At 45.5% G+C, this 27,834-nt stretch overlaps 1 protein-coding gene across 1 annotated transcript in view; it reads left to right on the top strand.

The window, feature by feature from the left end:
- Window positions 1–27,834, top strand: part of LOC144595738 (contactin-associated protein-like 5) — a 644,436-nt gene that overhangs the window by 69,039 nt on the left and 547,563 nt on the right. Inside the window, exons 2-3 of the mRNA XM_078403317.1 lie at window positions 11,673–11,783; window positions 27,102–27,295. Of these exons, the coding sequence (XP_078259443.1) occupies window positions 11,673–11,783; window positions 27,102–27,295 (305 nt within the window). The remainder of the gene's footprint in view (window positions 1–11,672; window positions 11,784–27,101; window positions 27,296–27,834) is intronic.

The raw sequence follows: 27,834 nt of genomic DNA, 5'->3' as shown, positions 1-27,834 counted from the left end.
TCCCCAGATTCACCACCCTCTGACTAAAGAAATTTCTCCTCATCTCCTTCCCAAAAGAATGTACTTTAATTCTGAGGCTATGACCTTCAGTCCTAGACTCTCCTACGAGTGGAAACATTCTTCCCACATCCACTCTATCCAAGCCTTTCTTGATTAGTAAAGGTGTCCGAGGTTATGGGGAGAAGGCAGGAGAATGGGGTTGTGAGGGAGAGATAGGTCAGCCATGATTGAATGGTGGAGTAGACTTGATGGGCCGAATGGCCTAATTCAACTCCTATTCCTTATCACCTTATGACCTTATGAACAGAAATAGGGTGCGTATTTAGCAGGAAATTATCTTTGAATGCATGGCAATCGAGGCACAGAGATACAGCTGGTAGAGCTGCTGCCTCACAGCACTGGAGACCTGGGTTCAATACTGATCTTGGGTGCTTACTCTGTGGAATTTGAATGTTCTCCCTGTGATCACCTGGATTTCTGCCAAGTGCTTTGTTTTCCTCCTACATTCCTAAAGATGTGCTGGTTTGTATGTTAATTGGCCTCTGCCTCTGTGGATGAGAAAGTGGGATAACTTAGAACTACTGTGAATGGGTGATTGGTTGTCGGCGTGGGCCTGGTGGGCCGAAGGGCCTGTTTTCATGCTGCATCTCTAAACGCTAAACATTCTAAACTCTGAACAAGAGACTGTCAATAATATTGCCAGTCAATAATACCCAATAGGAATATTCCTCATGACTTAGTCAATATTCCTCCCTTGGTTTGCACTATAGACAGAAACATAGAAAATAGGTGCAGGAGTAGGCCATTCGGCCCTTCGAGCCTGCACCGCCATTCATTATGATCATGGCTGATCATCCAGCTCAGTAACCTGTACCTGCCTTCTCTCCATACCCCCTGATCCCTTTAGCCACAAGGGCCACATCTAACTCCCTCTTAAATATAGCCAATGAACTGGCCTCAACTACCTTCTGCGGCAGAGAATTCCACAGACTCGCCACTCTCTGTGTGAAGAAATGTTTTCTCATCTCGGTCCTAAAAGACTTCCCCCTTATCCTTAAGCTGTGACCCCTGGTTCTGGACTTCCCCAACATCGGCAACAATCTTCCCGCATCTAGCCTCTCCAACCCCTTAAGAATTTTATATGTGTCAATAATATCCCCCCTCAGTCTTCTAAATTCCAGCGAGAACAAGCCTAGTCTATCCAGTCTTTCTTCATATGAAAGTCCTGCCATCCCAGGGATCAATCTGGTGAACCTTCTCTGCATATTGGATTACATATTACTAGAGGACATCAAACACGAGAGGGCGATCAAATATTAGAGGGCTTAGCTTTAAGAGCAGCAAAGTTTAAAGGCGATGTGCAGGGCAGCTTTTTTTTTTACACAGAGGGAGGTGAGTGCCTGGAACATGCTGTCAGGGGTGGTGGTTGAGGCAGATACAAAAGGGGCGTTCAAGAAGCTTGTGGATATGCAGGTAATGGAAAGATGTGGATTATGTGCATGTCGATAAGAGGTGGTTTTGCATCATGTTTGGCACAGACATTGTGGGCCTAAGGGCCTGTTCTTGTGCTGTATTAATCTATGTCCTAATACACGTACACATATAGATGTAGATTTACACCTGTACCTGCATCCAAGCACACTCGTATGGCATATCGCAGGACTCTGGTATTCAGTTTAGTTTAGGGATACAATATGGAAACAGGCCCTTCAGCCTACCGAGTCCGTGCTGACCAACGATTACCGGTACATTCATTCTACCCTATGATCTCGGGACAATTTACAGAAGCCAATTACGAACCTACACCTCTTTGGAATGTGGGAGGAAACCCAGGCGGTCACAGGGAGAACGTGCAAACTCCGTACAGACAGTGCGAGTATCATTGGGATAATGCCATGAGAATATATCCTGAAGGCTGAATCAATAATCCAGAAACCAGAGTTTAAAGAGATGTCGAACAGCATAATAGACATGGAATTTAAACTCTGCCAATTAAATAAAATACTTCATTCTCTCCCAGTTGTCACCAACACTCATTTTAATTTTCTGATGCCCTAAAGGAAGGGACATGTGCTGATTTGTACGTAAACCAACTTGTGACAACAATTTTAGGCTCCTATCAGCTCCCTAGAATACGCGGCAATCCAGTCAGCTTGGGGGCAGTACGGAGTGGGCAATGAATGTTGGCTTTGCCTGCGTAGGAATAAAATCAAAACATGGAACTTGGAGCCCATTGAAACGTTGACATTTGGGTATTACGGCTTTCAAAGAATAAAACCCAAACAAAATTGTGTTACTCCCAGAATAATTTAGTGATGCAAAACATGATCTGAGTTTTGCAACATCACTTATCAAAGTGGGATGAGACCATTTTTTCCATCGAGTCCTCTGAATCTATTTTTAGTTAGTGGATGAGACAATTAGTTATTGTTTTGCAGATGCATTAAATGAGCACAATTTGTTTTGAAACTGTTAGCTATTTTGAATGAGTGTGTTCGCTGTAAGTCATCTGTCTTGTCAGAAGCTGTGCCTGTGAATATTTATGATCTGCGAAACATTAGAATCTTCAAGTACTATAGCTGTTGAAATCCTCACCTGTATATTAGAGTCTTGGAGGTTTATGATTTCCCCCGTATCCAGTTCAGGTTGTCCAAGTCATTCCAGGTACCCTGGTAGCTACCTGTGTGAGTATTTAGTTCAGTTTAGTTTTTGTTTCAGGTTTAGTGATGCAGCGTGGAAGCAGGCCCTTCAGCCTACCGAGTTCACCCTGACCATTGATCACATTAGTTCTATGTTATCCCACTTTCTCACCCACTCCCTACGCACTAGGACCAATTTACAGTAATTAACCTACAAACCCACACGTCTCTGCAATGTGGGGGAATACCAGAGTACCCAGAGGAAACCCATGCGGTCAAATGTGCAAATTCCACACAGACAGCACCCGAGGTCATGATTGAACCCGGGTCTCTGGTGCTAGCATTCTGTTAGAGTCTATGTTCTAACTTGAGGCTTGAGGCTCAGTGAGAGATTGGTAGATATGACATTGTGGGGATTACAGAGACTTGGCTGCAGGAGGATCGGGACTGGGAACTGAATATTCAGGGTTATACGTCCAGAAGAAAGGACAGGCAGGTGGGCAGAGGAGGGGGGCAGCTTTGTTGGTGAGGGATGAAATTCAGTCCCTTGCGAGGGGTGACACAGGGACTGACGATGTAGAGTCATTGTGGATAGAATTGAGGAATTGTAAAGGTAAGTAGACACTAATGGGAGTTATCTACAGGCCTCCAAACAGTAGCCGGGTATAGAGTGAGTTGCAGCAGGAGTTAAAACTGGCATGTAACAAAGGCAATGCCACTGTGGTTAAGGGGGATTTCAATATGCAGGTCGACTGAGAAAATCAGGTTGGTTCTGGATCCCAAGAAAGGGGGTTTGTAGAGTGCCTTCGAGATAGATTCTTGGAGCAGCTTGTACTGGAGCCTACCAGAGCGAAGGCAATTCTGTATTTAGTGTTGTCCAATGAACCAGATTTAATAAGGGAACTCGAGGTAAAGGAACAGATTGGAGGTAGTGACCATAATATGATTAGTTTTAATCTGCAATTTGAGAGGGAGAAGGTTAAATCGAAAGTGTCAGTGTTGCAGTTGAACAAAGACTATGAAGGCATGAAAAAGGAGCTGGCCAAGGTCAACTGGAAAAGGATCCTAGCAGGAATGACAGTGGAACAGCAATTGCAGGAATTTCTGGGCATAGTCCAGAAGATGCAGCATCATTTCATTCCAAAGAGGAAGAAAGATTCTAAAGGGAGTAAGAGGCAACCGTTGCTGACAAGGGAAGTTAGGGATGGCATAAAACTAAAAGAAAAGATGTATAACATAGCAAAGAGTAGCGGAAAGCCAGTGGATTGGGCAACTTTCAAAGGACAACAGAAGGTAACAAAAAGGGCAATATGAGGGGAAGTTGGCCAAGAATATAAAGACCGGCACAGACCGGCTTCAGAAAATCCTAGTGAGGGAAGGCGATCAACCTGAAGTCGTTGTGCACGTGGGCACGAATGACGTCGGGCGGAAGAGGAAGGAGGTGCTACAGCGGGAGTTTAGAGAGTTGGGAAAAACACTGAGAAGTAGGACGTCGAAGGTGGTTATCTCTGGACTGCTACCGGTACCTCGTGCTGGTGAGGCCAGGAACAGAGAGATAGAGGGTATGAATTTATGGCTGAGGGACTGGTGCAGAGAGCAGGGATTTAGATTTCTGGACCACTGGGATCTCTTCTGGGCTAGGGGTCACTTGTACAAAAGGGACGGGTTGCATCTTAACAGCAGGGGGACAAACATTCTGGCAGGCAGGTTTGCTAGTGTGACACCTGTGGCTTTAAACTAAGTAGTGGGGGGGAGGGGTTAACAAATTGTGAATATGAAGATGAGGTAAAAGGGAATACAAGAGATATTGCAAAAGACTCTCGGAAGAATGGGAACAGAAGTTCTAGAGGGGAAAAGAAATTAAGGGCAGGGCCAATTGTGAATGATGTGAGAGGGGAGGTAAATACAGAAGTTAAAGTGTTGTACTTAAATGCGCGTAGTATAAAAAATAAAGTGGATGAGCTTGAGGCTCAGTTAGTCATGGGCAAGTATGATGTTGTAGGGATCACTGAGACATGGCTACAAGAGGACCAGGGCTGGGAACTGAATATTCAGGGGTACACAACGTATAGAAAAGACAGACAGGTGGGCAGAGGGGGTGGGGTTGCTCTGATGGTAAGGAATGATATTCATTCCCTTGCAAGGGGTGACATAGAATCAGGAGATGTTGAATCAGTATGGATAGAAATGAGAAATTGTAAGGGTAAAAAGACCCTAATGGGAGTTATCTATAGGCCCCCAAACAGTAGCCTCAACATAGGGTGCAAGTTGAATCAGGAGATAAAATTGGCGTGTCAAAAATGTAATGCTACGGTGGTTATGGGAGATTTCAACATGCAGGTAGACTGGGAATATCAGGTTGGAAATGGACCCCAGGAAAGAGAGTTTGTAGAGTGCCTTCGAGATGGATTCTTAGAACAGCTTGTACTGGAGCCTACCAGGGAGAAGGCAATTCTGGATTTAGTGTTGTGTAATGATCCTGATCTGATAAGGGGACTAGAGGTAAAAGAGCCATTAGGAGGCAGTGATCACAACATGATAAGTTTTACTCTGCAAATGGAAAGGCAGAAGGAAAAATCGGAAGTGTCGGTATTACAGTATAGCAAAGGGGATTACAGAGGCATGAGGCAGGAGCTGGCCAAAATTGATTGGAAGGAGGCCCTAGCAGGGAAGACGGTAGAACAGCAATGGCAGGTATTCCTGGGAATAATGCAGAGGTTGCAGGATCAATTTATTCCAAAGAGGTGGAAAGACTCTAAGGGGAGTAAGAGACACCTGTGGCTGACGAGGGAAGTCAGGGACAGCATAAAAATTAAGGAGAGGAAGTATAACATGGCAAAGAAGAGTGGGAAGACAGAGGATTGGGACTCTTTTAAAGAGCAACAAAAGTTAACTAAAAAGGCAATATGGGGAGAAAAGATGAGGTACGAGGGTAAACTAGCCAATAATATAAAGGAGGATAGCAAAAGTTTTTTTAGGTACGTGAAGAGGAAAAAAATAGTCAAGGCAAATGTGGGTCCCTTGAAGACAGAAGCAGGGGAATTTATTATGGGGAACAAAGAAATGGCAGACGAGTTAAACCGTTACTTTGGATCTGTCTTCACTGAGGAAGATACACACAATCTCCCAAATGTTCTAGGGGCCGGAGAACCGAGGGTGATGGAGGAACTGAAGGAAATCCACATTAGGCAGGAAGTGGTTTTGGGTAGACTGATGGGACTGAAGGCTGATAAATACCCAGGGCCTGATGGTCTGCATCCCAGAGTACTTAAGGAGGTGGCTCTAGAAATAGTGGAAGCATTGGAGATCATTTTTCAATGTTCTATAGATTCAGGATCAGTTCCTGTGGATTGGAGGATAGCAAATGTTATCCCACTTTTTAAGAAAGGAGGGAGAGAGAAAACGGGTAATTATAGACCAGTTAGTCTGACATCAGTGGTGGGCAAGATGCTGGAGTCAATTATAAAAGACGAAATTGCTGAGCATTTGGATAGCAGTAACGGGATCATTCCGAGTCAGCATGGATTTACGAAGGGGAAATCATGCTTGACAAATCTACTGGAATTTTTTGAGGATGTAACTAGGAAAATTGACAAGGGAGAGTCAGTGGATGTGGTGTACCTCGACTTTCAGAAAGCCTTCGACAAGGTCCAACATAGGAGATTAGTGGGCAAAATTAGGGCACATGGTATTGGGGGTAGGGTACTGACATGGATAGAAAATTGGTTGACAGACAGAAAGCAAAGAGTGGGGATAAATGGGTCCCTTTCGGAATGGCAGGCAGTGACCAGTGGGGTACCGCAAGGTTCGGTGCTGGGACCCCAGCGATTTACGATATACATTAATGACTTAGACGAAGGGATTAAAAGTACCATTAGCAAATTTGCAGATGATACTAAGTTGGGGGGTAGTGTGAATTGTGAGGAAGATGCAATAAGGCTGCAGGGTGACTTGGACAGGTTGTGTGAGTGGGCGGATACATGGCAGATGCAGTTTAATGTAGATAAGTGTGAGGTTATTCACTTTGGAAGTAAGAATAGAAAGGCAGATTATTATCTGAATGGTGTCAAGTTAGGAGGAGGGGGAGTTCAACGAGATCTGGGTGTCCTAGTGCATCAGTCAATGAAAGGAAGCATGCAGGTACAGCAGGCAGTGAAGAAAGCCAATGGAATGTTGGCCTTCGTAACAAGAGGAGTTGAGTATAGGAGCAAAGAGGTCCTTCTACAGTTGTACCGGGCCCTGGTGAGACCGCACCTCGAGTACTGTGTGCAGTTTTGGTCTCCAAATTTGAGGAAGGATATTCTTGCTATGGAGGGCGTGCAGCGTAGGTTCACTAGGTTAATTCCCGGAATGGCGGGACTGTCGTATGTTGAAAGGCTGGAGCGATTGGGCTTGTATACACTGGAATTTAGAAGGATGAGGGGGGATCTTATTGAAACATATAAGATAATTAGGGGATTGGACACATTAGAGGCAGATAACATGTTCCCAATGTTGGGGGAGTCCAGAACAAGGGGCCACAGTTTAAGAATAAGGGGTAGGCCATTTAGAACGGAGATGAGGAAGAACTTTTTCAGTCAGAGGGTGGTGAAGTTGTGGAATTCTCTGCCTCAGAAGGCAGTGGAGGCCAGTTCGTTGGATGCTTTCAAGAGAGAGCTGGATAGAGCTCTTAAGGATAGCGGAGTGAGGGGATATGGGGAGAAGGCAGGAACGGGGTACTGATTGAGAGTGATCAGCCATGATCACATTGAATGGCGGTGCTGGCTCGAAGGGCTGAATGGCCTACTCCTGCACCTATTGTCTATTGTCTATTGTCTGTAGGACGGTAAAAGCTTCTTTAGGTATGTTAAGGGAAAAAGATTAATAAAGACAAATGCGGGTCCCTTGAAGGCAGAAACCGGTGAAATTATATGGGTAACAAGGAAATGGCAGAAGAGTTGAATAGGTGGCAGTGTGAACTGCGAAAAGGATTTTAGGAGGTTGCAGGATGACTTGGATAGGTTGAGTGAGTGGACAGAAGCATGGCAGATCCAGAATAATGTAGATAAATGTGAGGTTATCCACTTTGGCGGCAAAAACAAGGAGGCAGATCCTTATCTCAATGTTGTCAGATTAGGTCAAGGGGAAATGCACTGAGACCTGAGTGTCCTTGTATACCAGTCACTGAAAGTTAACATGCAGATAGAGCAGGCAGTGAAGAAAGCTAATGGCTTGTTGGCCTTCATAACGAGAGGATTTGAGTATAGGAGTAAAGAGGTCCTTCTGCAGTTGTATAGGGCGCTGGTGAGACCACATCAGGAGTATTGTGTGCAGTTTATGGTCTCCTAATTTGAGGAAGGACATCCTTGCTATTGAGGCAGTGCAGCGTAGGTTCACGAGGTTAAACCCTGGGATGGCGGGACTGTGATATGAGGAAAGATTGGAAAGACTGGGCTTGTATTATAGACAATAGGTGCAGGAGTAGGCCATTCAGCCCTTCGAGCCAAAGTGATCATGGCTGATCATTCTCAATCAGTAGCCCGTACCTACCTTCTCATACCCCCTGACTCCACTATCATTAAGAGCTCCATCTAGCTCTCTCTTGAAACCATTCAGAGAATTGGCCTCCACTGCCTTCTGAGGCACAGAATTCCACAGATTTACAACTCTCTGGCTGAAAAAAGTTTTTCCTCATCTCTGTTCTAAATGGCCTATTCTTAAACTGTGGCCCCTGGTTCTGGACTCCCCCAACATTGGGAACATGTTTCCTACTTCAAACGTGTCCAACCCCTTAATAATCTTGTATGTTTCAATAAGATCCCCTCTCATCCTTCTAAATTCCAGTGTATACAAGCCTAGTCGCTCCAGTCTTTCAACATACAACAGTCCCGCCATTCCAGGCATTAACCTAGTAAACCTACGCTGCACGCTCTCAATAGCAAGAATATCCTTCCTCAAATTTGGAGACCAAAACTGCACACAATACTCCAGGTGCGGTCTCACTAGGGCCCTGTACAACTGCAGAAGGACCTATTTGCTCCTATACTCAACTCCTCTTGTTATGAAGGCCAACATTCCATTGGCTTTCTTCACTGCCTGTTGTACCTGCATGTTTCCTTTCAGTGACTGATGCACTAGGACACCCAGATCTCGTTGTACGTCCCCTTTTCCTAACTTGACACCATTCAGGTAATAATCTGCCTTCCTATTCTTACCACCAAAGTGGATAACCTCACACTTATCCACTTTAAACTGCATCTGCCATGCATCCGCCCACTCACACAGCCTGTCCAAGTCACCCTGCAACCTCGTAGCATCTTCCTCACAGTTCACACTGCCACCCAGCTTTGTGTCATCTGCAAATTTGTTAATGTTACTTTTAATCCCTTCATCCAAGTCATTAATGTATATTGTAAATAGCTGCGGTCCCAGCACCAAGCCTTGCGGTACCCCACTAGTCACTGCCTGCCATTCTGAAAGGGACCCATTTATCCCCACTCTTTGCTTTCTGTCTGCCAACCAATTTTCTATCCATGTCAGTACCCTACCCCCAATACCATGTGCACTAATTTTGCCCACTAATCTCCTATGTGGGACCTTGTCGAAGGCTTTCTGAAAGTCAAGGTAAAATACATCCACCAGCTCTCCCCTGTCCATTTTCCTAGTTACATCCTCAAAAAATCCCCGAAGATTAGTCAAGCATGATTTCCCCTTCGTAAATCCATGCTGACTCGGAACGATCCTGTTACTGCTATCCAAATGCTCCGCAATTTTGTCTTTTATAATTGACTCCAGCATCCTCCCCACCACTGATGTCAGACTAACTGGTCTATAATTTCCTGTTTTCTCTCTCCCTCCTTTCTTAAAAAGTGGGATAACATTAGCTACCCTCCAATCCACAGGAACTGATCCTGAATCTAGAGAACATTGGAAAATGATCACCAATGCATCCATGATTTCTAGAACCACTTCCTTAAGTACCTTGGGATGCAGACCATCAGGCCCTGGGGATTTATCAGCCTTCAGTCCCATCAGTCTACCCAACACCATTTCCTGCCTAATGTGAATTTCTTTCAGTTCCTCCGTCACCCTAGGGTCACTGGAGCTTAGAAGGATGAGAGGGGATCTTATAGAGACATATAAAATTATAAAAGGACTGAACAAGCTAGATGCAGGAAAAATGTTCCCAAAGTTGGGGGAAGTCCAGAACCAGGGGACACAGTCTAAGAATAAAGGGGAGGCCATTTAAAACTGAGGTGAAAAGAAACTTTTTCCCGCCCAGAGAGTTGTGAATTTGTGGAATTCTCTGCCGCAGAAGGCAGTAGAGGCCAATTCACTGGATGAATTTAAAAGAGAGTTAGATAGAGCTCTAGGGGCTAGTGGGATCAGGGGATATGGGGAGAAGGCAGGCACGGGTTACTGATTGTGGATGATCAGCTATGATCACAACGAATGGCAGTGCTGGCTCGAAGGGCCAAATGGCCTCCTCCTGCATCTATTTTCTGTGTTTCTATGTTTTTATGTAACAATGTTAGATCAAGCTGCCAGAGGAGGAGGTAGTTGAGGCATGTACTTTTGCAACATTTAAAAGACATTTGGACAGGTGCGTGGATTGGAAATGTCTTGTGCAATATGGGCCAAACGTGGGCATGTGGAACGAGTGTATATGAGGCATCTTTGGTGGCATGGGCAAGTTGGGCTGCGTGGCCTCTTTCCATGCCGTATGACTCTATGACTATTCCACTTTTCCAGCATCTGCAGTTTTCTTTATATAAAGACTGCACTTTATTCCCTGGCTGTGCACAATAAACCGTCTCAGACTGGGTGAACTCAATAATTTCCAACAAATTTTGCCTATTCTAGTCAATCACAATTTGCTACTTCATGTGTTCCTGTGCCTTCTGCTGCAGTTTTGTTTCATCATTTAAATCCCTTCTGCCTTTTACATACCTTCCTTGTTTTCTCCCCCCCCCCCCCAACCCCCACCCCCCCCCCCCCCCACCCCATTCTGCACACCTAACTTGAGGTTCTGCTTTAAAAAACCTGAAGTGTGCCCTTGCGGAGATTGGCAAGAGTTTCAAGTCTCTAGGTGTAAAAATCACCGATAATTTGTCCTGGTCAGGCAGCATCTCTGGAGAAAAGGAATGGGTGACGTATTTGGTCAAGACCCTTTTAACTGTATATTGGTACATATGTTGATGATAAACCAACACAAGTTCAATACCAAAACCTGTTTATCTGATATTTTTCCTGCTTCTGATAAAAAAGATTATCAGAATGAGGTTTGACGAATCCAGGAGAAGGTGTAGATTTGAGGTGAGACAAGATGTCTTGCCTCAGAATGTGGTAAACCAATGGAATTCTCTTCCACTTAAAGCCAAATCATTAAATATATTAAAGATGTGTAGGAAGGGATTGCAGATGCTGCTTTACACTGAAGATAGACACAAAATGCGGGGTAATTCAGCGGGTCAGGCAACATCTCTGGAGAAAAGGAATAGGTGACGTTTCGAGTCGAGACCCTTCAGACTGAGAGTCAGGGAAGAGGGAAACTAGAGATATGAATATATTCAAGATATTGTTTGTGGGAGAGAGGAATTAAGTGATGTGTAAAGAAAGCTAGATCAGAAAACTGAACTTGAATGATTAGCCAACACCATGTTCAGGACCTGTACTGCTGGTGGCCGAAATGGTATTGACTGGGAAGCAGGCTAGAAGGGCAGAATGGCCTCCGACAGTGTCCATTTGCTGTTACAATGAAGTGGTAACTATTTCTCTTCACTCAGCTGCCTGGTGCGCTGAGTATTTCCACCCTTTTATGCTCGTATTCCAATGTTGCAGCATATGGATTGCCCCAGCATGTTAAAGATTGTTTTATGTGGTCTTAGTTCAACAAATTGCATAGATTTGTGTTTGCAGAATGTCAGCGATTTCTGCTTGGCAATCCTCTTGGTTTCCAGAGGCTTAGTTAAAATTCTCTGCTGCACTTGTAAACAGCAGAAGCATATTGTGCAGTTAATTGATTTAAATGTAATGCTTTTCTTCTTCTGGCAGATGACTGTGATGATCACTTGGTGTCTGATTTGCCTCAGTTGGTGTTCGATTCTGCCTCCGTGTTGTCAAGCAGTCACAGCCCTGGCTTTGCCAAGCTGAACAGAAGAGATGGTAAGATATGGATCAGCGATCAACTACTGTTCACGAAAATGCCGGCTGTCTTAAACAATAATCATGCAATCATGTATTGTCTTTCCGCTGACTGGATCGCCTGCAACAAAAGCTTTTCACTGTACCTCGGTACACGTGACAATAAATTAAACCGAAACCGATCACAGTGAGAAAAAAAAAAAAAGACATATATTTATTTGTGTCTGTTTAATGATCTTGCAGAGGTGTGTAAAACCATGAGAGGAATAGATTGGGGAGATGTACAGAGTCTCTTGCCCAGAGTAGGTGAATCGAGGACCAGAGGACATAGGTTTAACGTGAAGGGGAAAAGATCTGAGGGGTAACTTCTTCACACAAAGATGGTGGATGTATGGAACAAGCTGCCAGAGGAGGTGGTTAAGGTAGGGACTATCACAACATTTATGAAGGTGTTAGACAGGTACATGGATAGGACAGATATGGAGGGATATGGGCCAAAGGCAGGCAGGTTGGACTAGTCCTGGACTCTCCCACTAGTGGAAACATCCTCTCTACATCCACTTTATCCAAGCCTTTCACTATTCTGTAAGTTTCAATGAGGTCCCCCCTCATTCTTTTAAACTTCAGCGAGTACAGGCACAGTGCCGTCAAACGCTTATCATATGTTAAGGGAGAGATATGATTATGTGCATGTAGGTCAAAGAAGGTCTTGGCATCATGTTCAATGTAGACACTGTGGGCCTATTCTTGTGCTGTACTGTTCTATGTTCTGGTACAGCACAGGAGGTGGCCCATCTCCTACCGGGCGGCATGGTGGCGCAGCGGTAGAGTTGCTGCCTTACAGCGCTTGCAGCGCTGAAGACCCGGGTTCGATCCCGACTACGGGTGCTGTATTTAAAGGGTTTGTATGTTCTCCCCGTGACCTGCATGGGTTTTCTCCGAGATCTTCGCTTTCCTCCCACACTCCAAAGACGTACAGGTTTGTAGGTTAATTGGTTTGGGAAATGTAAAAATTGTCCCTAGTGTGTGTTGGATCGTGCTAACTTGTGGGGGTCGCTGGTCGGCGCGGACCCGGTGGGCCGAAGGGCCTGTTTCCGCGCTGTATCGCTAAACTAAACTAAACTAAATAAAGAAATCTCCCCCCTCCCCTGCTCTGTTATGATAAGGGTTTAGTGAATCAAAGGTTTCCTGGACAACTGTTTGTGTTACAGATATTTAAAGCATTTTAATTGTGATTACACCTCTAAGGAAGAATTTGTGAGCCTAATGTCTTTTGGTTCATTAAAGAATATCCCCAGATACCCTAATCTCCCATTATAATATCAAACTGCTTTTTAAATCTGCCCAGTGCATTAACGTTTCCATTTCAAGTGATTACCATTTCTCCAGTAAACACATGCTGCACAATATTTATTTGGAAGAGATTTAAAACCTTGATCTTGCCTGCCAAATGGTTCTGAGGGATGTTAAAAGTGCACGTTCATGTATAGAAATAGCCATTGGGAATATTCCTCATGACTTGGTCAATATTCCTCCCTTGGTTTGCACTATAGACAGATTTGGTTTGCACTATAGACACTTTACAGCGCCAGAGACCCGGGTTCGATCCTGACTGTGTGCGCTGTCTGTGCAGAGTTTGTACGTTCTCCCCGTGACCTGCGTGGGTTTTCTCCGAGATCTTTTGTTGCCTCCCACACTCCAAAGTCATACAGGTTTGTAAGTTAATTGGCCTGGTACAAATGTATAAAATGTAAAATTGTTCCTAGAGTGTGTCGGGTAGCGTTAATGCGTGGGGATCTCTGGCCGGTGCAGAATGGGTGGGCCGATGGGCCTGTTTCCGCGCTGTATCTCTAAACTAAGCTGAAAAAAATTGCTGCAACATTTATACTTATAATAACACATTACAGTTGGGACACGGGTACTGTAATGTGCAGCTCTTAAATTATTCTAGTGGGCTAGAACATAATATTAGAACATCAAGCACAACAACAGGCCCTTCGGCCCACAGTGTCTGTGCCGTAAATGATGCCGAGACCAACTCTGATCTACCAGCAGATGACTAACTTCCCTCCAAGCCCAGCATATCCATGTGCCTAACCAAAAGGCCCATGAATGTCACTGTTGTATCCGCCTTCACCACAAACCCAGTAGAGCGTTCCAGGCACTCACCAACCTCTGTGTATTACCAAATAAAGCCTGCCCCACACATAGCCTTTAAACTTTCCCCCCTCACCTTAAAGTGAACATGAATGATACTGTAATATCCCATGTGACATGTTACAGTGAAATTGTTCGCCTTGCATACCATGCACGAGGTATGCAAAGAGTCGCCATGGATAGGGCAACGACAAAGCTACAGAGAGGTCAATGTACGATGGCGGCGCTGCCCTAGCAGCTGCGGCTTATCTGCAGTCCGTTTGTCTTTGTGTTTTTGTTGTTTTGTTTTTTTTTTGTCTTAATTGTAGTTGTGATGTGGTGTTTTTGTGTTTGTGTACTATGTGTGTATGTGGGGGGGAGGGGGGGAACTGTAACATTGTAAATAGGTGTCCCTTCCGAACGGAGACCCGACCTTTGTTTTCTGGGCCGTGTCTCCGTTCCTGCTGCGGCCTACCATCGGCCAAACTCCTGGAGCTGGCGGCCTCCAGGGCTCTGGTTCGCAGAGCCCGCGGATCGGACTGACCACCACCGGAGCCGGCCGTCTTCGGAGGCTGCTGGAGGAGCTGCGACTCGCCTTAGGCTCGGGCCGCGTGGATGCCGACATCGGGAGCTCCAGCAGCGGCAGCGTGTTCGCCCGCCCCGGATCGCGGGGCTTGGGTCGGCCCGCCGCGGATATTTCACCGTCCGGCGCGGCCTGAAATAGGCCACGGAATTTTCTCTGCTCGGCGGGGGCTTCAATGTCGGGAGCCCCGACCGCCCCGACTTGCAGCGGGGCTTGGGTCGGCCCGTTGCGGACATTTCACCGTCCGGCGCAGCCTGGAACATGGCAACGACAACAGCCTGACCGCAGGAGAAGACGGCAGGGGAAGAGAAAAGACATTCTGGCCTTCCATCACAGTGAGGAGGGGACTGGAGGAGACTCACTGTGATGGATGTTTCTTTTTGGAGGGTTTTGTGTTGGTTGGGGTTGTGTAATTTGCTTATTTTATTGCTCTTATTGTTGGACTGTGGGTGACGAAATTTCGTCCAAAAAACTTGTTTTTTGGATGACAAATAAAGATATCTTGTATCTTGAATCTCTTGAATATTCCCAATGTTCCATCATCGTCTCGGCGGCCCTCCCTCTTTGTTCTCGCCCCCCCCCCCCCCCCCAATGCCAGGTCCCTCTTTGTTCTCTCGATGGCTCCCTCGACTGACCTCCGGCACCCACCGCTGGCCTGCCCGTCCTCCGACATCTGACACTCACGCGAGCCCGTTTATTTTCTGTTCTACATTTTCCCCCCTTGCTGCTCCAGCTATCGATTGCCCTTTGTGGCAGGTCAAACATTGCGATTCCAAGCGATAAATATTTCCTTTCATTAGTATGAATGAACATCACCCGATCCTATAATGGCTGTGCAGAAAGATTTGCACAAGCAGGGCAAGGTTAACTAGACTAGGACAGTGTTCAAATCCCCAGTGTCTTCCCTCATTCCATCTACCTCGCCTTAATTATCTGGTGTATCATGAATATTAACAGATATTCACAGAAAACTTATACCATAGAGTCATTCTGTCAGATCTGTGTTGGTATTCTTACCCTGAGAGTCTACTCAATGCCATGTTTAGTTTAGTTTAAAGATACAGCGTGGAAACAGGCCTTTCAGCCCACTGAGTCCGCACTGACAAGCGATCATCCATACAGTTGTTCTACCCTAAACACTAGGGACAATTTGCAGTGGCCGATTAACCTACAAACCTGCACGTCTTTGGAATATGGGCCTGTTCTTTTGCTTTACTGTTCTAAATTTATGTACACATTTTAAACGATCTTTAACTCTTCATAAATTATAGGTGCAAAATTAGGCCATTCGGCCCATCTAGTCTACCCCCGACATTCAAACATGGCTGATCTATCTTTCCCTCTCAAACCCATTCTCCTGCCTTCTCCCCATAACAACTGACACCCTTACTGATCAAGAATCTGACAATCTCTGCCTAAAGAATATCCATTGACTTGGCCTCCACAGCCGTCTGTGGCAATGAATTCCACAGATTCACCACCCTCTGACTGAAGAAATTCCTCCTCATCTTCATTCTACAGGCATGTCCTTTTATTCTGAGGCTATGGCCTCTGATCTTAGATTCTCTCACTAGTGGAAACATCATCTCGACATCCGCTCTATGTGAAAGAAAAATAATATCCAGCTCTTTCAAGTTTGGATGAGAGCTGTAATATGACTTCTGATCTTGTTATTTTAAATCACCTTTTTTCTTTCTCCCCGTCTTTGTCCACACGGGTTTCGTTACTAGTGCTTCCCTCTGGACCAGCCAGCATAAGGTTAGCTTTTGCCCAATTAATTTGGTGACCTAGATTCAGTCATCCTGCACAGAAACATGGCCAGAAATATACCCTCCACTCTTCCAGCATTCTTCCCTCCCCATCCGCTATCAGTCTGAAGATGGGTCTCGACCCACAATGTCACCTATCCATGGTCTTCATTGATGCTGCCTGACCCACTGAGACACTCCAGCACTTTGTGCCTTCTTTTGTAAACCAACATCTGTAGTTCCTTGTTTCTACAGAAATATACCCCTTGGTCCCTGTGTCTATGCCAACCTTAAAGTACGCATCGACACTAACCCAATTTACCAGTACTTAGTACACAATTTGCGCTGCCTTGGCAGTTGAAGTAATTATCTAGATACTACTTAAATGTTGTGAAGGTACTGCCTCCACCAACCACCCCCCTGTTTAGCTTTAGTTTAGAGACACAGTGTGGATACCTTTGGCCCACCGAGTCCGCATCGACCAACGATCACTCGTACACTAGTTCTCTCCTACACACTAAGGACAGTTTACAGATGACATTTAATTTGGCATTTAACCTACAAACCTGCATATCTTTGGAATGTGGGAGGAAACCGGAGCACCGGGGGAAAATCTACATGGTCACAGGGAGAACGCACACACTCAGTGCAGATAGCGCCTGAGGTCAGGATTGAACCCGGGTCTCTGGTGGCAATAATTTATTCTTCTGTATTATCATTTTGGTTTCTTCCTCAAATATCTTGCAGTGGTATTTGAAATCAACCCTTTCAGTGTTCTTTCCTTTAATGTGCTTTTTGTTATCTATATACTAAAATTCGTTTGTTATCTTGTTTGTGACTGAACTTCAGCCAAAATGATACATGATAGCATGACAATTTTAGGCCCACCTTACTCACCATTGTCACTTTAGTGATAATGTAAGTAGTTTTATTGAAATCGGTCTTATATTTTTAAAGTTATTCACATTTTAAAGTTTAAAAGGGAAGGGGGGAGTGGGGGAGAGGGGAGGGGGGGGTTTGAGGAGAGAGGGGAGGGGGGGGAGGACAGGGTGCTGCACCAATGCAGGATAGGTTTGGGTCCAACGGGTCCACTTGGTCTTGTCTCCTTTAAAAGTTAACTCCTTTAAATGCAGGAAGGTTCACGTTTTCCATCTTTCCCTGTTATGCAGAACTCCACATAGTTTTACAATGTACAATTCAATGAACTGCTGCACAATGAATTAGGGGGGAGAGGAGGCAAGTCTCCAACAAGGCTCATTTACTCTGTGATTTGCTCTGTTTAGTTTAGTCTAAACATCAGGCCCTTCAGCCCAACGATCCCACGCTAACCAGAAATCCCTGCACACTAACACTATCCTACACACAGTCGGGACAATCTGCAATTTTACCGAAGCCAATAAATCTACAAACCTCTTTGTCTTTGGTGTGAGAGGAAACCGGAGCACCCGGAGAAAACCCATGCGGTGATGGGGAGAATGTACAATCTCCTTACGGACAGCATCCGTAGTCGGGATTGAACCCGGGTCTCTGGTGCTGTAAGGCAGCAACTCTACCGCTGCGCCACTGTGTCATTGTATGCTATTCACTATAATGTTTTGAAGACTGTGTAAATATTTATTCCTGTATTTTATTCCAAGACTATATTGTGTATAGTACTAGGGGGCTGCTCAGTGATAGAGTCAAGTCAAGTCAAGTCAATTTATTTGTATAGCACATTTAAAAACAACCCACGTTGACCAAAGTGCTGCACATCTGACTAGGAAAAAAAGAAACATACAGTGGCAGGCAGCCAAACACAACGGCGCGGCCATCTTTAACAAAATGTTAATTCAATCACCCACAGTCCAACAATAAAAGCACTAAACAGGCACCCAAATTACCCAACCCCAAAAAACCCCCAAAACACAGTCCAACAATAGAAGCATTAAATAGGCATTCAAATCACACACCCCAAAACCCCCAAAAACACAGTCCAACAATAAAAACATCAAACAGGCACTCAAACCACCCAACCCCCAAAAAAACACACAAAAAAGAAACATCCATCAAAGAAACATCCATCACAGTGAGTCTCCTCCAGTCCTCTCTCTCCTCACTGTGATGGAAGGCCACAATGTCTTTCCCTTCTCCCGCTGTCCTCGCCCCCAGTCAGGTTGTTGTGGTTGGAGGCCGCACCGGACGGTCCACAGCGGGCCAAGCCCAAGGCGCGTCGCGTCGCAGCCGCTCCCGCAGCCTCCGAAGACGGCCGGCTCCGGTGGTGGTAAGTCCGATCCGGGGCGGGCGAACACGCTGCTGCCGCTGTTGTTGCACGTCGGGGCGGTCGTGGCTCCCGACATTGAAGCCCCCGCCCAGCAGAGAAATATCCCGCGGCCATCCTAGGCCGCGCCGGACGGTGAAATGTCCGCGCCCCATGCCCCGCGATCCGGGGCGGGCGAACACGCTGCCGCTGCCGGAGCTCCCGATGTCGGCATCCACGCGGCCCGAGCCTAAGGCGAGTCGCAGCCGCAGTCGCAGCCTCCGAAGACGGCCGGCTCCGGTGGTGGTAAGTCCGATCCGCGGGCTCTGCGAACCAGAGCCCTGGAGGCCGACAGCTCCAGGAGTTGGGCCGATGGTGGGCCGCAGCTGGAACGGAGACAATACCCAGAAAACAAAGGTCGGGTCTCCGTTCTGAAGGGGCACATATTTATAGTGTTACAGTTTCCCCCTCCCCCCACATACACACATAGTACACAAACACAAAAACACCACATCACAACTACAATTAAGACCAAAAAAACCAACAAAAACACAAAGACAAATGGACCGCAGGTGAGCGGCAGCTGCTATGGCAGTGCCGCCATTTTAGGCAGTGGATAGGCTGCAAGTGAGGAATTTGCACTTTCATGGTTTCCCCTGCATCTGAATGCTCTCAACTTGGCGGGTTAATTGGCCACTAGAAATTGTCCCTGGAGGGGTGGTGAGCTGTAGAATCTGAGATTTGGAGAGAATAAAATGGGAATGGATAGGACAGGTTTGGAGGGATATGGACCAAGCACAGGCAGGTGGGACTAGTGTAGCTGGGACATGTTGGCCTGGGTGGGCAAGTTGGGCCGAAGGGCCTGTTTCCACACTGTGTCACTATGACTCTGTGACTCTAATCAGAAACCACAGGCGTTTGAAATCTGAAATAAAAACAGGGAACACCGGAAATACCTAGCAGGTCAGGCAGCATCCGTGGAAAGGAAATAGTTTAAAAGATTTTAAACCCTTCATCGGAATTGGAAAAGAGAGAAAGTAAGTTTGTTTTCAGTCACAGAGAAGGTGGGAGTGAGAGAGGGGTGGAATGAAATGAAAGTATCTGATTGGAGTGAGATAAAGCAGATCAAACAACAGTCAGAAACACATTATCTTTCGTTGACTGTGCAATGTGTTGCTAATAGGAAGGGTGTGGCCGGAAGGCCAGAATCTACTAATAGAGAAAAAAAACTGATTTAAAAACCGATGACAGGCATAAATAAAGTTACCGAAAGGTGGACAATTCAGTGTTGAGTCTGGAAGCCTTCAATGACTCCAGATGAGAGAAGGATTTTAAGGGCGGCTCGGTGGTGTAACGGTAGAGTTGCTGCCTTACAGCGCCAGAGACCCGGGTTCCATCCTGACTATGGGTGTTGTGTGTAGGGAGTTCGTACATTCTCCCCGTGACCTGCATGGGCTTTCACCGGTTTCCTCCCACACCACAAAGATGCACAGGTTTGTAGGGGTTAATTGGCTTGATATAATTGTTAAATTGTCCCTAGTTTGTGCAGGGTAGTGTTAGCGTGTGGGAATTGCTGGTCGGCACAGACACAGTGGGCCGAAGGGCCTGTTTCCACTCTGTATCTCTAAAGTAAACTGAAGTAAATTTTCCTTAAGGATGTATTGAGCTTTGTGATAATATCAGAGGAGGCCACAGACAGAAAGGTCAGACCAGGAGAAGGATGGTGAATTAAAGTGGTGGATATAGAGAACAGGCCGTTCTGTCCACAATGTCTGTGCTGAACATGATGCCAAGACCATCTATCTGCTTTCACATAATCCACATCCATATCCATATTTCTATCCCAATGTCTCTTAAAAATGCCACAGTCGTATCGGTCTTAACCTCCACCTATGGCAGCCTGTTCCAAGCATTCGCCACTCTCTGTGGAACCAGGCTTACGCCACTCATCTTTAAACTTTACCCCTCTCGCCTTAAGGCTCTGCCCACTAGTATTTGATGTTCTCCATCCCGGGAAAAATGGTCCTGGCTGACTACAATAGACAATAGACAATAGGTGCAGGAGCCAGGTGTAGTGTAGGTGCCCTTCGAGTCAGCACCACCATTCAATGTGATCATGGCTGATCATTCTCAATCAGTACACCGTTCCTGCCTTCTCCCCATGCCCCCTGATTCCCTTATCCTTAAGAGCTCTATCTAGCTCTCTCTTGCCTTCTGCACTATCTATGCCTGTCATAATTTCATATTCTTATATCAGGTCTCCCCGCAACCTCTGGTGCTTCAGAGAAAACAGTCCAAGTCTGCCCATCCTCCCCCTGTATCTTACAGTCCCTAATCCAGGCATCATTTTGGCAAACCTTCTCCTAAAGCCGCCACATCCAGGATTGGGATGACCAGAAATGCACTCAATGCTCCTTTATCAGGCAACTGAACCTCCCTTTCTGCAACAATGACCTTTCAGGACAAGGAGAGTGGTCGTCAGCTACTTTCTACCTCATTGAAGACCCTTACTTAGACTATCAATAATTGAGCTTTACTGTACATTGTCTTGCACTAAGCTTTATTCCCTTAATCATGTATCTTGAGTGTACTCATGTATAATCTTTCCTCCGACTGGTTAGCGCGCAACTAAAGCTTTTCACTGTACCTCGGTACACCTGACAACAAACTAAACTATTCCAAGTGTGGAAGTCACAAGTCCTACAAATCTGCACCCTGACTTCCTGACTAGTTTTAATATCCAGCATCTGCAGCAGTTGCTTTCACGGAAACTGCAAAGGCAAGATAAACGCAGGAACTAACTCTTTTTTTTTTGTTCTAACATCTGTCGGTCCCTGTCAATTCGATCTCTCCATAATTGCTGAAGACAGCGGATGTTGCAGACGGGCATTTACATTGCCAGTGTTATACTTAATCTGCAGAGGTTCCCAACATTGCTGTGCTTGTCACCTGATCTCTTTGCAGATCAACGCTTGTCCCTCTATGTTCAAACAAAATGTCCCCCTCTTTCTTTTTTTTTTGTTGGTATCTGCAAATTTGACCGCTGTGCCCATCTGATTCAAAGGAACTTATGCAAAATTAAAAACCATCTGCCACCAAAATGTGTCAATGCATTTCAAAAAGTAATTTAGTGCATGAATCATTTTTGAGAGATTTTGATGTGAAAGGGGCTGGATTAACAATAGTAAACTAATTCCACTCATTTTTATTTATGCTCAGAAGTCCAGTTTTGTCCCTTAACGATTTGACGTAATTCGCCTTCAATCTTGTCTTTATATTTTAATTATTGTACATTTTGTTTGGCCCCCTGAATGACCAGATTTACAATCCACATTGCCCACCTACTCACAGCAACCATTCCGCATACAGAGGGCCAATTTAGATGAACTTATGAATGCAAGGAGCAGAACATAGGTGTGGGCATGATGGCACAGGAGTAGAGTTGCTGCCTCACAGCACCAGAGACCCCGGTTCGATCCTGACTACGGGTGTTGCCCGTACGGAGTTTGTACGTTCGCCCCGTGACCTGCATGGGTTTTCTCCGAGATCTTCGGCTTCCTCCCACACTCCACAGACGTACAGATTGTTTAGATTAATTGGCTTGGTATAAATGTAAGTTGTCCCTAGGGTGTGTAGGATAGTGTTAATGTGCAGGGCTCGTTGGAGCTTTTTCCGCGTTGCAGCTCTACGCTAAACGAAACAGTTTCGTCAAGGCATTTAAAAGCAGTCCAAATGGAGAAAAATCATTTAAAGAAAAGAACGATCACCTGAAGGTGCATGTTCATGATTGAAAATGTTGAAATATGCAAATAAACCATTTAGCTGTTCAAGTCTGAAGAAGGGTCTCGACCCGAAACATCACCCATTCCTTCTCTCCAGAGATGCTGCCTGTCCCACTGAATTACTCTAGCTTTTTGTGCCTATCTTTAGCTCAATCGAGCAAGACCAATAAGCCCTTTCAAATGAATGGGCATCAGGATGTGGGGGAGTTTCGGACTCAAGGTCATTGCCTCAGAATTAAAGGACGTTCTTTTAGGAAGGAGATGAGGAGGGATTTCTTTAGTCAGAGGGTGGTGAATCTGTGGAATTCTTTGCCACATGAGGCTGAGGAGGCAAAGTCAGTGGATATATTTAAGTAGAGATAGATAGATTCTTGATTAGTACGGTGTCAGAGGTTATGGGGAGAAGACAGGAGAATGGGGATAGGAGGGAGAGATAGAGCAGCCATGATTGAATGGTGTAGTAGAATTGATGGGCCGAATGTCTTACTTCTCCTCCTATCACTTATGATCTTATGATCGGGTTATCTGGTTGTTAAGTATGCTAACCATTTAGTGGAAGTGAGGGCCAGATACAAAGTGCACCCAGTCCCTCTCCTAAGCAGGTCAGTATGCTGTCATTGGGTTCAGAAGTGAGTGCAGTTGTGGAGTAGCTGGTTCTAGTGGCACAGTGTCCAAACTCCAGTTGATATGTGTAGAGGCCCAAGATTCACCGAGCCATGGATTGGAAATAACCCAACGGTTCTCCATGGGGCAAGCAGCAAAGTGGCAATATTTGCGGCATCACCAAAGCTGGAAATTCATGACTTGCAAGGTAAATTAGTGGATTTAGTTTTTAATTTAGTTTAGTTTAGAGATACAGCGTGGAAACAGGCCCATCGGCCCACCGAGTCCGCTCCAACCGTTGATCACCCGTGCAGTAGTTCTATCCCACGCACTAGGAACAACCTACAGAAGCCAATTAACCGATATGTCTTTGGATGTGGGAGGAAACCGGAGCACCCGGAGAAAACCCACGCGGTCACAGGGAGAACGTACAAACTCCATACAGACAGCACCGGTAGTCCGGATCGAACCTAGGTCTCTGACGCAGTAAGGCAGCAACTCTACCACTGTGCCACCCTAACCCTGTCCACAAAATGATATTTATCCTGACCAACACCAGTGACATAACTGTGATGGTTAAAGTGGAACAAATATAACCTGCAGGCAGGCTGTTATACACTGTTTTAGTTTTTTTAGTTTCAGAGATACAGCACGGAAACAGGCACTTCGGCCCATCGAGTCTGCACCAACCAGCGAACCCCGCACATTAACACTATTCTACACACACTAGAGACAATTTACATTTATCCCAAGCCAATTAACCTACAGACCTGTATATCTATGGAGTGTGGGAGGAAACCGAAAATCCCGGAGAAAATCCATGGGGAGAACGTACAAACTCCGTACAGACGGCACCGGTGGTTGGGGTCGAACCCAGCTCTCTGGCGCTGTAAGAGCAGCAACACTGCCACCCCCAATCCTGTCCGCAAAATATATTTATCCTGCTTTAATGAACTCCAGTGACATATCCTGTGATGGCTAAACTGGAATGAATATAACCTGCGATGGCTAAAATGGAATGAATAGAGCCTGCAGGCAGGTTGTGACACAGTGTAGAGTTAATTGCTCCCACAACTCTGGCTCGCAATTATGATCAGATGCATGACTGACCAGCGCTGGACACAGGGAGAGGAGAATTAATCTTTCAGCACCACATTGGACATGGTAGTATAACGGATAATCCACTGCAATAATAATAATAATAATAATGCATTACATTTATATAGCGCATTTCTAGAAACCCAAAGACGCTTTACATATTAGATATAACATAAAGATAAATAAATAAACGAACAGAAAAGGAAGAATAAGGTGGAGCGACGGTCAATGATTGAAGGCAGTGCTGAACAAGTGAGACTTCAGTGATGTTTTGAATGTGGTGAGTGAGGAGGAGTCTCTGACGGTTTGGGGTAGTGAGTTCCATAGGGTGGGAGCAGCGATGGAGAAAGCCCTGTCCCCCCAGGATCTTAGTTTGGTCCGGATGGGGGGGGGGAACAGGAGGTTAGCAGCAGCAGAGCGGAGGGTGCGGGTGGGAGTGTGTCTGTGGAGGAGGTCAGTCAGGTAGGATGGGGCCAGGTTATGGAGGGGTTTGTAGGTCATGAGGACGATTTTGTACTGAATTCTCTGGGGGATGGGGAGCCAGTGGAGCTTGTAGAGGACGGGGGTGATAACAGAAGTCCAAGAAGTGAACAACAGAGTTCTGTTCCATTGTTTCGGAGACATGTTCAACTCCCATCTCTGCAGCTGGGGGACTTAGAGTTAGAGAGACTGACTTTGAGCCCCACCGCGGGGCTGTGGACTTACCATCGGAGCCTGCGATCCCTTGCCTGGGATCGACGCTCCGACTGCGGATTTGACCGTCGAGGAGCTCGCAGTCTCGACTGTCGGGAAGCTCCAGTCTCTGAAGGTTCGACCAGCCCCGACCCGTGGTGAGTCACCTGACGCAGGGGAGCCGAGATTCCCCCACGATGCAGGAGCTTGATCGCACCTCAGGCCACGGGAGCCAAGATCGCCCCGTCAACGGAAGGCTCGAGGCCCCCGACCGCGAGAGAACAAAGAAGGGAAGAAGATTGAACTATTTTTTCGCCTTCCATCACAGTGAGGAATGTGGAGGAGTCACTGTGGTGGATGTTCATGTTAAAATGTATTTTGTTGCTTTTTATTGGTATGACTGTATGGCAAATCAAATTCCTCGTATCTTGCAAAACATACTTGGCTAATAAAGCATGATTATGAGGGATATACATCACGGAAACCAGCCTTCAGCCACTGATTCCACCCCCAAGCATTGAGCACCCATTTACACAAATGCCATTTTATTTTCAAAACATTCCCACCACTTCCTTCCAGATTTTAACACTCACTTACACTCTTGGGGCAATTTACAGCACCCAAATAACACACCCGCTCACACATCTTTACAGTCATATAGTCATAGAGTGATGCAGCCCAACTTACCCACAACATGTCCCAGCTACATTCGTCCCACCTGCCCGCGTTTGGTCCATATCCCTCCAACCCTGTCCTATCCATGTACCTGTCTAACTGTTTCCTAAATGTTGGGATAGTCAACGCCTCAGCTACCTCTTCTGACAGCTTGTTCCTTACACCCACCACCCTTTGTGTGGTGAAAGTTCCCCCTCAGATTCCTAATATTTCTATTTATGACAGAACTGATTGTTGATGAGTTGAAGGGATACAAGGATGTCAACGGTGGAACTAGTAGGACGACTAGGGTGGGGGATGAAAGTGGGAATGCAGGGGTTACAGGGAAATTGGAGAAATCCACGTTCATCCTGTTGGGTTGTAAGCTGGCCAAGCGAGTAAAGCAAGAAGCTCACTGACATCTGGTCTAAGATACTTTAGATCCTCCACTGCAGAAAATATGATGGCGATAATGATGATGATACTTTAGTGTCCCTTGTACCTAGCTAGGTCCAGTGAAATTCTTTGATTTTGCAAACAAAGTACATATCGAAACATATAAGATTATTAAGGGGTTGGACACGTTAGCGGCAGGAAACATGTTCCCAATGTTGGGGGAGTCCAGAACCAGGGGCCACAGTTTAAGAATAAGGGGTAGGCCATTTAGAACGGAGATGAGGAAAAACAATTTCAGTCAGAGAGTTGTAAATCTGTGGAATTCACTGCCTCAGAAGGCAGTGGAGGCCGTCTCTAAATGCATTCAAGAGAGAGCCAGATAGAGCTCTTAAGGATAGCGGAGTCAGGGGGTACGGGGAGAAGGCAGGAACAGGGTACTGATTGAGAATGATCAGCCATGATCACATTGAATGGTGGTGCTGGCTCGAAGAGCCGAATAGCCTACTCCTGCACCTATTGTCTATTGTCTATTACTCAAAGGATATGCCACAAAGGTCCCGACAAACGTACAAAAAGTACTCGTCCTTCTTCATGTGCCCCCCCCAGGTCGGGTCCCCTTTGTTCTCGATGCCCCCCCCCGCATCATTCGATTAGCCGAGAAGGTTGTTGGCTGCAACCTTCCCCCCCCCCCCCATCGACGAACTGTACACTGCAAGGGCCAGGAAGCGAGTGGGTAAGATCATCTCTGACCCCTCTCACCCTGGCCACAAACTCTTTGAAGCACCTCCCTCTGGAAGGCGACTCCGGACTGTCAAATCCGCCACAGCCAGACATAAAAACAGCTTTTTTTCCCCACGAACAGTAGCTCTACTCAAAAGTCTGTAGCCTCCTTTTGCTCTGGTATTTTATTTCATTCTTCACATGTTTAAATTATAATGTTTTTATTTTTAATTGTCTACTGTATATCGTGTTGTTACTTGCGAGCAAAGCACCAAGGCAAATTCCTTGTATGTATACATACCTGGCTAATAAAATGTATCCAATTCAAACCAATTCAACTACTTTTCTAGATAAAGTGGATTTGGAAAGGATGTTTCCAGTACTGTGGAAAGTCTAGAATCAGAAGGCACAGCCTCAGAATACCTTTAGAATGGAGATGAGGGTGGTGAATCTGTGGAATTTATTGCCACATTTATATGATTATGAAGATTTTGTTTTGGTGAAAATGTGGAACTTGCTGGGGTTTTCTTGAGTACCTTAGGTAGATAAACCATAAGACCATATTGCTATTGTTTTATGCGACTTAATTATTTTTCTTGAATGTAAAATATGGGAATCCATTCGGCTTGGGATCTAGTTATTCACACTTAATCAAAATCAGAAACAAATTTTATTGCATCTGGATTTACTAACGGTGTTATTGTATCTCAGGGGCAGGTGGATGGTCCCCACTGGAATCTAACAAATACCAATGGCTGCAGATGGATCTTGGTGAGCGGACAGAAATCTCAGGCATAGCAACTCAAGGTCGATATGGTAGTTCAGACTGGGTAATAAGCTATCTGCTCATGTTCAGTGATTCTGGAAGGAACTGGAAGCAGTATCGTCAAGAAGACAGCATTTGGGTAAGTCTTTCGAACTTCCATTTTGAAAACTGTGTGTATAATTAAATTTGTAAACTTACAAATGTAATTAACAAAAAATGTTCGGATTAATTATTGTGCAAAAATGATTGTTATATTGATTGATTAGTACGGTTCTCAGAAGCTATGTGTCGAAGGCAGGAGAATGGGGTTAGGAGGGAGAGATAGATCAGCCACGATTGAATGGTCGAGTACGCTTGATGGGCCGAATGGTTGTGTTCCGCTCCGACAACTTAAGAACATATGAAAATAAATAGTCCTATTTTACTCCAACATGTTCAAAGATACAAGCATACTTGTTCATTTCCTTAAACAATGGATTCCTTATCATGAGTGGTAAGGATTTGTAAGTGAAATTAAACAATCTCTGACCATCATTTTATGTTTGATCCTGGAATTTCGTAAAATTCTTTCAGTTAGTTTCACAAACTTTCACCGTTGTACTGAAGCCAACAAACCATGTGGATCTTTGTGTGTTTCCGTGAACAAAACCAGCTTCTAATCAGCACTGGGGTACAGAC

Source organism: Rhinoraja longicauda, chromosome 8 (genome assembly GCF_053455715.1).
Source record: "Rhinoraja longicauda isolate Sanriku21f chromosome 8, sRhiLon1.1, whole genome shotgun sequence".
Taxonomy (NCBI): Eukaryota; Metazoa; Chordata; class Chondrichthyes; order Rajiformes; family Arhynchobatidae; genus Rhinoraja; species Rhinoraja longicauda.
This window is presented reverse-complemented; position numbering and strand designations above follow the sequence as displayed.